At 38.4% G+C, this 14024-nt stretch overlaps 1 protein-coding gene across 1 annotated transcript; it reads right to left on the bottom strand.

The window, feature by feature from the left end:
- Window positions 1–2267: 2267 nt before the first annotated feature.
- On the bottom strand, window positions 2268–3978 carry LOC104218954 (putative UDP-rhamnose:rhamnosyltransferase 1). Its single transcript, XM_009769580.2, has one exon. It carries the CDS (start codon window positions 3754–3756, stop codon window positions 2359–2361), a length of 1398 nt encoding a protein of 465 aa, XP_009767882.1. The 5' UTR covers window positions 3757–3978; the 3' UTR covers window positions 2268–2358.
- Window positions 3979–14024: the final 10046 nt, after the last annotated feature.

Raw genomic sequence — 14024 nt, forward strand, 5'->3', positions numbered from 1 at the left:
TTATTTTAAAATTTGTATTTGCAGGTCAATTGGGAAGTCTTAATGAAATTAAAGCGTAAGCTCTTACTTTATTTTTGCCTTTTGCTTAGCAAATTTATATTATATAGTGAATTATGCTGCTTATTTGGTCCAAACGGACTTTGTAAGAAGTGTCTACACAAAGTATAATTAAGCCTCATCATGTAATTATTTTTTTAGAAGAAAGAACAAAAAGAAAATAAAGAACAATTCACCCCGGTATTTATCTCAACACAATAAATATACTTATCTTCAATTATAGTTCTATCGTTAAATTATAATTAATTAATACATAATTTTATCTTAATTTATACTACTTTGTAATGATAAATTAGTATAGCTTAGTGTAAATAGATATTCCTAAGTTTTTATCCAAACGGATTAGCCAGGTTTTTATATTTATTTTTTTTGCTACTTTCTCCCTCACCACCTTCACGAAAATCTCCATAAAATTCAACTCTACACAGAAGAACCCTTTTCATTGCTTCACCATTTTCGAGCGTTGGCGCCAAATTCATCAGCCATTCCCGCTTTCTTCCCCAAATTTCCCTCCAAAATCCTCATATTACTTTTACAACAATAACAACAACAACTCAGTATAATTTCACTAGTGGGATATGGGAAGTGTAATATGTACGCAGACCTTACCTCTATCCCGAGGGGTTTCCAGGAGACACTCGGCTCAAGAAAACGACAAGAGACGATATATTAATACTATCAATAAATTTATAACAAAATAACATAAAATAATATAAGATAAAATAACAGCAATATAAAAAATATAGTAAGCATCGTTTAGATATATTGAAGATACATATCAGTAGCCAACCAGTAGCATCAGTAGCCCTCATATTACTTCTATAAAAATAAAACCCTTCAAACCCAGAAGAAAATTCTAAGAGCTTCTGCCAAAAATCACTGAAGAACCACTAGCTAAGGGCGGAACTCTTTATGCACTGAGCGATGTGTAGTTGTGACTTGCGAGCTCCATTTCTACAACTCGACCCTCCATTGATCCACTTGTATATTTTTAAAGATTTGCTGGATCAGCGGAGGGTGGAGGTGTAAAAACGGGTCTCACGCTGAAAATTGCTATGTTAATATCCCAAATTCATTGTTTTCCTGTCAGGTGTGATTTTCTCTTCTCTTTAACTCTTTACTATTATCATTGTTAAGTGCTCTTTTAGGTTCCAAATTACCTTTCATGAATCTTGAAATGCTAAGTTCAACTCAAAATATACAAAGGCTTGATCGAAAGATGTGCACTATCACATTGTTAGTTCTGTTTACACTTTACGGGCATTCCTGTTTGTCATATTAAAATTGTAGTTGTAACTAGCTGCCAAGAACCACTGTTTGTTTCTTCAATTTGCCCTCTCTGGCTCTTTGTTATTTTAGAGAAGTTAACCTTAACTAGCCTTTTCAAAATCCCTTTGTCTGAATAAATTTCCACCATTTCATATATTGGTAGTCTCCTAATGGTGCTGACTGTCGTAAGATCATGAAAGCTCTTCCACAAGGTCCTGTACTGCTGTACATGTTGTATAAATGAAGAAAGTTGCTGGGAACGGACGACCATAACTATCGATAAATATTCTCTCTTTTCCTGTTCATGATTAAAGTTCATTAGCTTCATGCTGATTTTGTCTGTCTCTTTTCTGAATGTATAAGGATCCGGTTGAGATATAATTTATAATTAAAGGTGGAGTGCACCTGACCTTCAATATTGCTAAGCAGTAGCCCAGTACATACGAAATTAATCGCTTGCTTTGAGATCCTATTAATAAATTTTACCTGGTCTTCTGTTGTTTCATAGAAGTTTATTCAGTTATGTTGATATTTGCCAAAACTTAGCGATATGAGCGCAACAACCTCCAAAGTCCAATCCCTCTCTCAAGAAACTTTTAAGTTACAAGTGAAGTTAAAATAGGAGGTAATATAAAGGATGAGTTGGAAGTGTAGGAGAAGTAAGAGTTTATATGTAAGATTGGCATATGAATGTGAAAAAGCGATCAGATTATATCTAATCTATCTGAACATATGCTTATGATTTTCTGTTCATTCAGCCATGATTTGTGAATCTCTTCATTCAGTAGACGATTGCCCTCTTTAAGTATTCAGAGTAAGGTTTGACAGAACACGATATTCTCCTGCAAACAGCCCGTATAATGAAGCAACATTTGGCTAATCCTTGGTGTTGTGGATACATTATAAAAGAAATCCACTGAGAGGAAGCAAGTAATGTTAAATGCCGTTGCAAATTGTTGTTTATTCATTCTAATTAAAATTTCCACTGCATAGGAAGTAGAAGAAAATGCGGACAGAGCAGATTTTTATTCCCTACTCCTTATTTTTCAGATACTCAACAAAGCTAGCAATGTAAGAATCATGAAGCTGTCTATCTCCAAATATGGCAGCAGCTTCTCTTGCTCTAGCTCTAAGCTTTTCACCGTCTTCAGAAACCATGGCGTACGTCAATGCCTTGGCTATCTCCTTTCTAGTAAATGACCCGTTTTCTTCCTTTCTCTTTACTTCAATTGCCATTCCTTTTTCCACTAACAATCTTGCATTCAACCCCTGATCATACACAAATGGCAGAACAACAAGAACATGCCCATGCTGTAGAGTTTCTACGGTAGAACTTAGGCCTGCTTGGGTTAGAGTACCCCCAATACAAGGATGTGCCAGAATTTCCTTCTGTGGGGCCCATCCAATGTGCACCACTCCTTTCTCTGCAGTAGTCAACCCAAATCCTGCTGGCAAAGGATCCACTTCATCTGAACTCCAACTTGGCTTCTGTAGTATCCATATAAATGGTAGCCCATAAAGCTCAAGCCCGTAAGCTATTTCATCTACTTGGTATTTACTAGGTTTACACTCGCTTCCAAATCCCACAAATAAAACTGACCCAGCCTTCTGTTGATTAAGCCATTTGAAGATTCTCTGCCACGATTGATCACCATTGAAGTTTTCTCCTCCTAGTGATGATGTTTCAGGTGGTAGTAATCCAACCGGAATAGTAGGCTTAGAGATGAGTTTGTGCACCGCATCCAAGTAATCACCTTCGAATTCTTTGCAACTCCGTATAGCCATAGCTCGACATGTACTCAATATTTTAGCTGAGCGTTGAGCGTAGGATAACCCTGAGGCGTCTTCAAGGAAAGATGAGGAGAAAAGCTCTAATGCTTCATAACTCCGGTAAGCCAAAGTTGATGAAAATTCCAGCTTCTCAGAAACAGGTGAGGTGAGACATTCAGGAATCGGTCCTGAAGCTCTTGCTGCAATCAAGAAAGCTCTTGAAGCAGCTGAAAAAATACTGAGGTGAATCATAGGGATGTCATAAGCTTCAGCAATCTCAACTATCCAATATTGGAAGAAGTCGACAATAATCCAATCAGGCTTTTTATCTGCAATGAATTGTTTGATGGGTTCTTGGAGCAGATCATAAGCTGCTTTCAAGTACTGGATTTTTTCTAAAGGAAGATCAACAGAAGCTTCAGCATCTTCAGGCAAAAGACTCTTGTCGTCAAGAGTTGGCAATGGAAATTCCACTAATTTCACAAGGTGTGTCAAGTTAGTAGGAACTTTAGGGAGTCTTTTGATATTCTTGGGAGTAGATATGAATGATACATGAACTCCTCCTACCTTGGCTAAGGCTATGGAGAAATTGAAAAATGGAATAAGGTGACCAAATGCAGACCAGGGTAGCATTACTACATGAACATCATTCTTTCTCATTTTAGCTGAATTTTTATGTATGCTCTCTCTATTACATTGTTTGTATTAACGAGAAAGTGAAGAAGATAGCTTTTATATTGGCAAAGCTTTCTTAAAAGTTTGTTGTACGAGGTTGGATCATGCATTTTCATGACTGTGCATGGGAATGATAAGAAGTTCAACGTTCACCTAGGATCTTGTTTGGCAGTATGGGTAACAAGATGGATTGCCTTTACTTGCTAATTCAGCCACTGAGTTTTAAATCAAAGTTTTTCTTGGGAGACTCAAGTCGAGTTGCACTAAGAAGGAATTTCAAGTGGTAGACCTATTACTCAATCAGATACTGGGGGTGCTTTTGGATGCAAGATAATCTATAGAAGCAAGGAATAATTAGAAGAACATTTTCTATCAAAAGAATATTGATAAATTGAAAAGAAGAACGAATATCAATATATCTAAAGCAACTATCAAGAACGTATGCCCCCCCCCCCCCTTCCACACACATACAATAAAAAAAAACAATTAATACGAAATTTATTTAATTGAGGTCAGAGACAATAATGTCTCTATTTCAATCTCAGTTTTACTTATTCTATTTAATTCGTTTTTTAAAATATAAATGGCTACAAAGATATAGTTGCAAAATTTACAGTACAAAAAGCTCATCTGTGTCCTTATAAATAATTACTAGATAGTATAATGTAGATAATTATAATTTTATTTGTTTTTACTTTTTTCCTTATCTTTTCCCCATGGGAGGAGGCTCAGTATAGGAAAAACAGAATTAAGACAAAAATTCAAATGAGAATAGAACCTTCTACCTTGCCCCTCTAAGAAGGATGCATTTCTGGAAAAGTTGGGTTTGCAATTTCAATTTATTCGTTACAATAAGAAGTTCAACTACATTGAAATTAGTGGAACAAGATAGAGGATTGATGGCTCTAATGGTATTAGTTGGGACATATTTTTTCCCTGTTCTTTTTTAATGGCGAAATACATAAATGACCCCTCTAAGTAGTCATTAACGATCAGACAAACACTTTAACTAAGCCCTTTTTTATTTTAATACTTCAAGTGGCTATTAAGTAGGTCAAGTAAACGAGTCCGAAACCTAATTACCAATATTTTGGACTCAAAATACCTTTTTACTATGTAAAAAGATACTTTTCAATATATAACGCGGTATTATACCACGCTATAGTTTAACGGTGTTTCTGCTGTTAAAGTATAGCGCGGTATAATATCGCATTATATATAGCGCTATATAATACCACGTTATATATAGCGCGGTATTATAACGCGTTATACCTATTAAATAAAGCCCCCTTCGTCTTCCCCACGACAGAGACACAAGCTCCCCTCCCCCCCCCCCCATTTTTTAAAATGTAACAGCGGTACCCCCCTCTTTTTCTCCAAAAATAATTCAAGTGGACCCCACCCGTCACATAAAAAGATAGTATTGTAGGTCCCGCATCCAACCCAAGCCTTCTATTGTTGTGATTTTCTCGTTTCGGGCTCAAAATTTCAATTTTTTGACTTTTCTAAAAACATAAATCGAGGTATTCCGATTTAGTTTATGTTGAAACTCGTATAATAATGCATATTAGTTGTCTTGAATGTGTTCCATGTTGTTTTGTGTTTTGTTTGCGATCAAATTAGTATGTTATTTTTATCTGGATTAAGATATTAGTGTTTTAAAAAAATAGTTAAAAGCTGAGAAATAATTCTTTTACTGTTTTATATGTAATTTCGTGAATGTTATGTTATTAAAATATGTTTGTTGTTTTTATTTTCTTTAGATTATTTATTTGTTTAAAGACTAGTGCCCTTGTAGCGTAGTAAAATATAGAGCCTTTTAGCGTAGTAAAATATAGAGCCTTTTAGCGTAGTAAAATGTAGAGCCTTTTAGCGTAGAATCTCTGTAGTTTAAGTATCTACTATATTGATAGATCAAAGACAAACTCTGTCCAATTACAATAATTAAAAATTAATTATTTAATTTATAAAACAAACACATAGAATTATGAAAAATATTGAAATTGACACATATAAGAATTCAGGACAGCTTGGTGCTACTGGCCTCAAATATCGAGCCTGGAACCCATAGGTATATACTCTGTCCAATTAAAAATCAATTATTTAATTTATAAAACACACAAAATTATGAAAAGTATTGAAATTGACACACATAAGAATGCAGGAAAGCGTGGTGCTACTAGGCCTCAAATATCGAGCCTGGAACCCATAGATATATACGCTGTCCAATTAAAAATTAATTATTTAATTTATAAAACAAACACACAGAATTATGAAAAGTATTGAAATTGACACATATAAGAATTCAGGATAGCTTAGTGCTACTGGGCCTCAAATATCGAGCCTGGAACCCATAGGTATATACTCTGGCCAATTAAAAAATAATTATTAAATTTATAAAACACACAAAATTATGAAAAGTATTGAAATTGACACACATAAGAATTCAGGATAGCTTGGTGGTACTATGCCTCAAATGTTGAGCCTGGAACCCATAGGTATATACTCTGCCCAATTAAAAATTAATTATTTAATTTATAAAACTCACAAAATTATGAAAAGTATTGAAATTGACACACATAAGAATTCAGGATAGCTTGGTGCTACTGGGACTCAAATATTGAGCCTAGAACCCATAAATATATACTCTGTCTAATTAAATAATACAATATTTAATTTATAAAACAAACAAACAAAATTATGAAAAGTATTGAAATTGACACACATAAGAATTCAGGATAGCTTGGTGCTACTGGAACTCAAATATCGAGCCTGGAACCTATAGATATATACTCTGTCTAATTAAATAATTAAATATTTAATTCATAAAACAAACAAACAAAATTATGAAAAGTATTGAAATTGACACACATAAGAATACATGATAGCTTGGTGCTATTGAGACTCAAATATCGAGCCTGGAACCCATAGATATATACTCTGTCCATTTAAATAAGTAAATATTAATTATTTACAAAACAAACAGACAATTAACATTGTTTAATTTACAGTAGACGACATGGACGCGGCGTCTATGTATCCTGGACCTTTCTCGGATGAGCTATTAGTGTCACAGGGCATCATAGGTCCGCCTACGTATGGGAGGGAGATCTACTGGAGCAGACTCTTCGCGCCAGGAGAGTGGACGACTTGTGGGACTTTATGAGGGGCAGAGATTTCTATCCCCGCTTAGTCCACCGCCTGAGGGATACCGGATTCTATAGGATATTTGAGATTGGGCGGTTGCAGCTTGACTGGTCTCTGATCACGGCCTTGATAGAGCGGTGGCGACCGTAGACGCACATCCACCTGCCCATTGGCGAGGCCGCCATCACGCTGCATGATGTTGAGGTTTTATATGGGCTGCCTGCTGATGGACTGGCCATTGTACTGCCTCATTATATGAGATCTATGTCGTGTGAACAGTATTGGGACTTGCTGCAGCAGTTCACTGGTTTCAGGCCACAGGCTGAGACTTCAGCTTCAGGGGCCAGTTGCATAGCTTTGACAACAATTAGACAGCATTTGCAGATATTACACCTGACATCATCGGCGAGACAGATGATCTACATATTCAGCAGTACACGAGGTTGGTGTTGCTCCTTCTTTTTTAGGGTGTCTTGTTCTCGAACACTTCGGGAAATCTAGTGAGTTTGCGCTTTCTACATCATCTTCAACAGCTAGATGTTTTACCTCAGTACAGCTGGGGTGCTGCTGTTCTCGCTTACCTGTACAGGAATATGTGTCGGGCAAGCATGGTCACCCAGACGACGTATGTGGTTTTCTGCAGCTTCTACAGGTGACAATATATTCAAATACTCTGTTCATTACTTCCAATTCTATCTAGTCAAAAATTTTCTTAAACTTTATGTCAACCTTGTATGTTAGGTTTGGGCCTGGGAGCGGTTCCTTCCGTTGTAGCCACCTCTACCACCATTACCTACGGATGTATAGCCTCTGTTTCTCCCTCTATCTACAAGGTGGGTTCTCTGGCATAGAAATTACCGAGCTATTGATGCTCATTATAATCTCCCCCTAGTTAGAGATGTGGATATGCTGGAGGGCGCACAAGTAAATGTGTACCTAAACTTACTTGTTATAAATTCACTTGTGTTGCGCATACTCATTTTTATGTTATTATTTAATAGTTCATCTGGACGCCATACAACGACGACTTGATAGGTGGCCTGCCCGATTATTGCTCGGTAGGCCGACTGATTTGGATCACTTCCGTCCCGTTGATGTGCCTCGATATTATGGAGCATCATGGCACAGAGTGGGTACTTCTCCAGTTTTTCCGTCTGCAGACTATACCGAGGGGGCCTACATAGAAGGCTACACATTATCGGCGCGATGATCGTTCGAGGGCGGACGACACATTTATGGCATGGCTAGAGGTGCAGATCCATACTTGGGAGGGGCGAGAGGACCTAATTCTGCCCCCACCTTCAGAGATCCAGGCGGCAACTATTCAGATGTATACATCCTGGTACCGCCTCTGTATCCGACTTTTTATAGGGAAACCCATTCATCAAGCTAGCAGACGGTACACACCATACGCCGGGAGGCACGAGGCACTGGTATGTTATTTGGTATTCTTACTTATAATTGTGATATAGCATTCTGTAATTAATATTTGAAATGTTGTGCAGGCTATTGGTCATCATTTATTCTACCAGTTGGGACTGCAGATGCAGCAGCATGTCGGCGATTCTACAGTCATTGAGTATGGACGGCAGGTGACAGAGCTGGCTCTCGGACACTGCAACGAGCCAGACTGGGCGAGCGCTTAGATCATGACCCTGATTATGTGGAGCCAGAGCACCACCAGCGGGGTATGCCTATCGCACGCCCGAGGGGACGGGGACAAGGCAGGGCTGTCCTACGAGGCGGGGGTGCCCCACGGGGTCGTGGGGGCTGGCGAGAAGGTGGTCCCCAACAAGGGGCATTGAGGCTCCTGTTGAGGTACCTGATGAGGATCTTGGAGCTGATCTGCCGGGTTACATCCCTCGGCAAGACGAGCCTCACAGCAGCATGTCGTCGTACAGCCTTCAGCTGGAGCTGCCAGCATCGCAAGTGACCCCGTCAGATCCATTATTGATCATGGGCACGAGCTTCACCACATATATAGAGCAGTTCTTTTCAGGTCCATCGAGCGCAGCAGAGGATTGGTCGACCCGAGATGTGGATGGTGGTTGCATTTTGAGTTTTGGCTCATCGTCATCGGGTGTGGCGGATCTATCACAGGCGTAGGTATGTTTGTATTACTATTAAATTTTAATTTGTTTTTTTCTCAATGATTTGTCATAAATTATTTTTTATTTTCTTATTAAGGTTTCATCCCACCTCGTCACGGAGGCCACTTTATGGAATGATGAGGATACCACATATGCTTATATTGAGGATCCCGACAAGACCATGGTAAGAAAATATTTTTGACTTAACACGTACATCACTAACATACATTTTCATATACTGAGCTTACTTATTGTTTTGTAGGTTGCTGATGAACCGACGGCCCCTTCTACCTACCCTGCCAGCCCAACTGACGATCATCCTGCAGCGCATCCTCATATAAAGAGGAGATTTGATGAGGATGATCCTGATAGTGTATCCGGGTGTGAGAGGATACGCCTCAGGTCAGCGGCTGCATTGAAGCACAAAGGTTGTGGGACTCATTGAGTTTTTTGTTTTGTATTTTATGTATGCTATGTAAATATTATTTTATGTAAATAATAACAACAATTTTTTATGCTTACATAATATGCGCATTATCTTGTTATTACCCCGTTTCTTCTTTATTTTAACAATACAACACAAACACAAACATAAAAACTTAACATAACTTAAATTCAGTACAACTAATGAAAACACATGACACGAAAAACATAAAGATACACTTCTACGCTCAACACGTACATGTCATTGTTTAGTCATGGCCGCCTAATATTCTCTGCTCCAACCACTTAAATTTGTCTTCCAGCTTATTTTTTTCTTTTTCCACCTCTTTGAGTTTCTCCTTCAACTCCGCAACTTCTCGTTTGGATTGTCGCTCTCTTTCCCACTACTTCAAACACAAACAATGAAGATATTGCAACTTTTCTTTGTAGTATTCCTACTGACATGGTTCATCAATCCATGCCTCAAAATTGCAAACAGGTTCATCGGGAACCCTATACAACTTGTTCACACACGCCCAGTAGCGGCGTCTAGCTTCACCATCATCCCAACAGTCTTGCATCATGCATTTTTTGTCGCACTCGCACCTTGGCACATAAAGGGGTTCAGACATTTATTAAAGCTTAAAGAAACACCTTACTTTTATGGAAAAATTTGCTATTAGTTATTGTTAAGCGTAGAAAATAACTAGAATGCACCCGTTATTTATAGACAAGACAACACACAAAACGTAGTATTGTACCGCGCTATACATATTCACTTTTTCTGAAACAAAATAACTTTTTCGCACTCGGTCATCTTTTCAGACTGACAAGACAACACACAAAATGTAGTATTGTACCGCGCTATACATATTCAATTTTTCTGAAATAAAATAGCTTTTGCGCTGTCGGTTCAGCTTTTTAGACCGACAAGATAACACACAAAATGTAGTATTATACCACGCTATACATATTTAATTTTTCAGAAATGAAACAACAATGTGTTGATTTATCCTTTATTATCTTTTATTTTCATGTATGTTGCTTTAGTTATGGTTGTTGTGCTTTTATCTATTCGAATATTATATTATGAAATTTCAATTTTCAGATTGGTCTTCTTTACTAACACCAATAAGTTGAATGTTGGAACTACCATATCATCATCCCAATTCAAAAGGTCATGTTAAAAAATAAGATGTAACAAGATAGTGGGAACATAATTTTATTTGATAGATATTGCAACATAAATAAGTACAGGCACTTCAAAAAATATTACGAAAACAAACACTAGCTGTATCCTTGATAGTTTGGTACATTCGACAAACCTGCACTAGGAGCTGGATTACCACCGCCACCCACACCAGCTGAAGGACATTTACGATGGTCGTGTCCTGTTTGCGAGCATATGCCACATTTACGCGCATAAACGGTATTACCAACATCCATTTAGTTCCGTATACGCGTTCTCTTTTACACTTGCAGCTTGCGCAAATAGTCCTTGTTACACAATATTTTAAATGGTTCCGGCGGCCAATAATGCTCAGCACCCAATGGCTGCAACTGCCCACTACATGTGTTTACGTATGCAGCAATACTGTATTAGCTATCAACATAGTTGGTTGCCCCTAAACCAACTTGTTGAAAGCACTTCATGGCATGTGCACACGGCATGTGGTATATGGTCCATTTCTCACATGAACACAACCTGTTAGCTTTATTCACGACTTGTAAATTATTCCTCCGGTGTCCGTGAATAGTGGTGCAAACTTCAAATACACCCCGGTTTTGATCATACTATAAAAATGAATGCTAATGTGCTCGCCTCCTGTATTTCTCAAATCTTCTCATTGGTATTGGCATAAAGTGAACACTCATGTCCATCAATTCCGATGCAGCTCTACGCCTTTCAACAAACCTCTTTGCAACCTGTTTGAATGTCATCCAGACCATGGCAGTGATAGGCAATCCACGTGCAGACTTCAATAAGTCGTTGAATGACTCCGACACGTTTGTAGTCAGGGCTCCCCATCGTCTGCCACCATCAGCATGCAATGTCCACTTGTGAAGCTCATGTCCCATCAGCCAAGTATAGGCTCGTGGATCTAACTGTCGGATCGCTTCCATGCGCCTCGTGAATTTGCACTGTTGGTGCTCAGTTGTAGCCATCCACATTAAATCATGCAAGGCCTTGTCGTGATATTTCTTCTGAAAATTGGCCTTCAGGTGCCTCACACAGTAACAGTGGTATGCATAGCGTTCCTGCCATTCAGGCAAATGTCGTACAAAACTTAAAACACCACCACGCTTATCAGATATTAGACAAATATCTGAACGCTGTTTGACAACGTGCTGTTTCAAGTGGTTCAAAAAAAGCAACCACGTCTCTTTACTTTCATTGGAACAAATGGCAAAAGCTAGTAGAAATATTTGTCCATTGGCAACTACTGCATTGGCGATCAAAAGCTTAGTATCATACTTTCTATAGACATGAGTACTGTCTATGGAAATTACCGGACGGCAATGTACAAAACCATCAATTACTGGTTTAAATGACCAGAACACATAGTGAAAATATATTCTGGTCTTTCCGGACTCCACTCATGCCTCCATTCAACAACAGTTCCGGGGTTAAAGTGTTTCAGTGCGGCCATGTACCTGGGCAGAGATGAAAATGACTTATCCCAATCACCATAAATAATTTCAAAAGCACGTTTGCGCCTGAGATATGCCTTTCTTTTGGTTATAGTACACCATATTCCTGGTGGATGGATGTAATACACTCATTGATATTGAACCTAATGGACACTTCCAAGTATGAAATCAAGACAAGAGAAATCAAGTCTACATCCAAGTTGAAGTGATTCTCATTGAATGTGTTCATTTCATATATGTGGGTGCTAATGTATTTACCCACTTTTCACAAACCTGATTCCTTCTTGCTCGCACGCAACATCCAGTTACAACCCATGAAGTATCTACGGCATATGACCTTGTATACCTCCGAAGTTGACTCCCTTACCGTAATCTCACGACACTCTCTTACGTTGTAAATTTTTACAGCCCTGATTAGGTGAGCTTTATCGGGAAAATACATGCCATTTGCCAGCACCGCTGGTCTAGACTCATCCCATATTGCTGACCGAAATTCGTCAGCATCCCTTGTGGGGGCATCCACATCCGGCATACTTGGCAAATTATCAAGGCAGGGAATATTTTGCTCATAAAACGACACATGGTACTCGTACACTCTTGGTCTAACGGGAGGTGGAGAAGCATGCTCCCTCGTCAGCTCAGGTTCGACATTCATTTCCTCCTCATCATCACCCTCATCAGGGAAGGGTGTGTCATCTCTAGACTCATCGGCATTATTGTCATAATCACTATCATCTTCCTGACTCTGCATATTTGCCAAATCACGAGTCAATACGTCGTCTACGGGAAACTATGTGACGTCAGGAACATCAAGTTGCTCGTTTTCACTGCACAAAAAGAACAAAATGATAAGCTATTCAAATTGATAAATACTTTACATATACCTATATCACTTCACTGATAAGTCGTACTGTGTTGACATTCCATGATGGACATTTTCTTGTTGGTGATGACTCCCGGATAGACCACCGTGATCCAACACGCCAGAACTATGCATATTCCAACTAGGAGCGGGGTCATAACTTGTAAAATTCATATCCGGACGGTACCCCCTGTGAAAAATATGAGTGTTAATACAAATACAATTCAACATAAAATAAACATCGCTAAAGCGTAGAAAAATTAAAGTTTACCAGTCGTCTTGTGGATTATGTAAAGTCGAAAAATTATTTCCTCGCTGCTCATTCGCCGGTGGTGATAAATTTAAATCAAGGCAAACTCTTTCATCAGGAATCTGTCCGGCAAAAACTGCTTCAGAATAACCACCCGATGACTGGGGATTATCCCTGCTTTTCGCAATCTCATTATTGCCAATGTCTTCAGCATTGACGTACATTTCCAATAATTTTGTTACAATAAATTCCCTGTATTCATCCGAAATCCGCAAAAAATCTCTAAAAGTTTTATCAGCTTCGATGTTAAACTCAGAATAATAAGCAAACCCCTGCGGAGTCACAGAATACGGAAATCTACGGTTACTTTAAGGTTCACCGAACGTTTCCTCATACTCATTTTTTTACGTAACAACGATATCAATTTATCGTACTCCATTTAAGCGGCAATTTAACATGACACTGTGGAGATGAGCTATACCTCACAGGGTTATTCTCCATTACAACCTCACCCTCCCTCTCCCCAATATAATTAAACCCTTATTTTTGGCTCTTCAGACATTATAAAAAATGCTTGATAACAAGAAGAAAAGTTTGAATATTTTTTGAATGGATTTTCATAAAATCCTAACGCCTTTAAATAAGACAATACCAAGCCCGAGGGGGGGGTTGAATTTTTTGATGTATAGCGCGGTATTACACCGCGCTATACCCATTTAAATTAATGGTATGTCAGTTAACTGCAGGAGAGTTATTGGTGGGCCCACAAGCATGTATAGCACGGTATTATACCGTACTATATATATTTGAATTACAGTTACGTCAGTTA

This window comes from Nicotiana sylvestris, chromosome 1, assembly GCF_000393655.2.
Source record: "Nicotiana sylvestris chromosome 1, ASM39365v2, whole genome shotgun sequence".
Taxonomy (NCBI): Eukaryota; Viridiplantae; Streptophyta; class Magnoliopsida; order Solanales; family Solanaceae; genus Nicotiana; species Nicotiana sylvestris.

Excerpts from the sequence above, each read along its gene's own strand:
- LOC104218954 (XM_009769580.2), bottom strand. The coding sequence starts at position 3,756 with ATGAGAAAGAATGATGTTCATGTAGTAATGCTACCCTGGTCTGCATTT.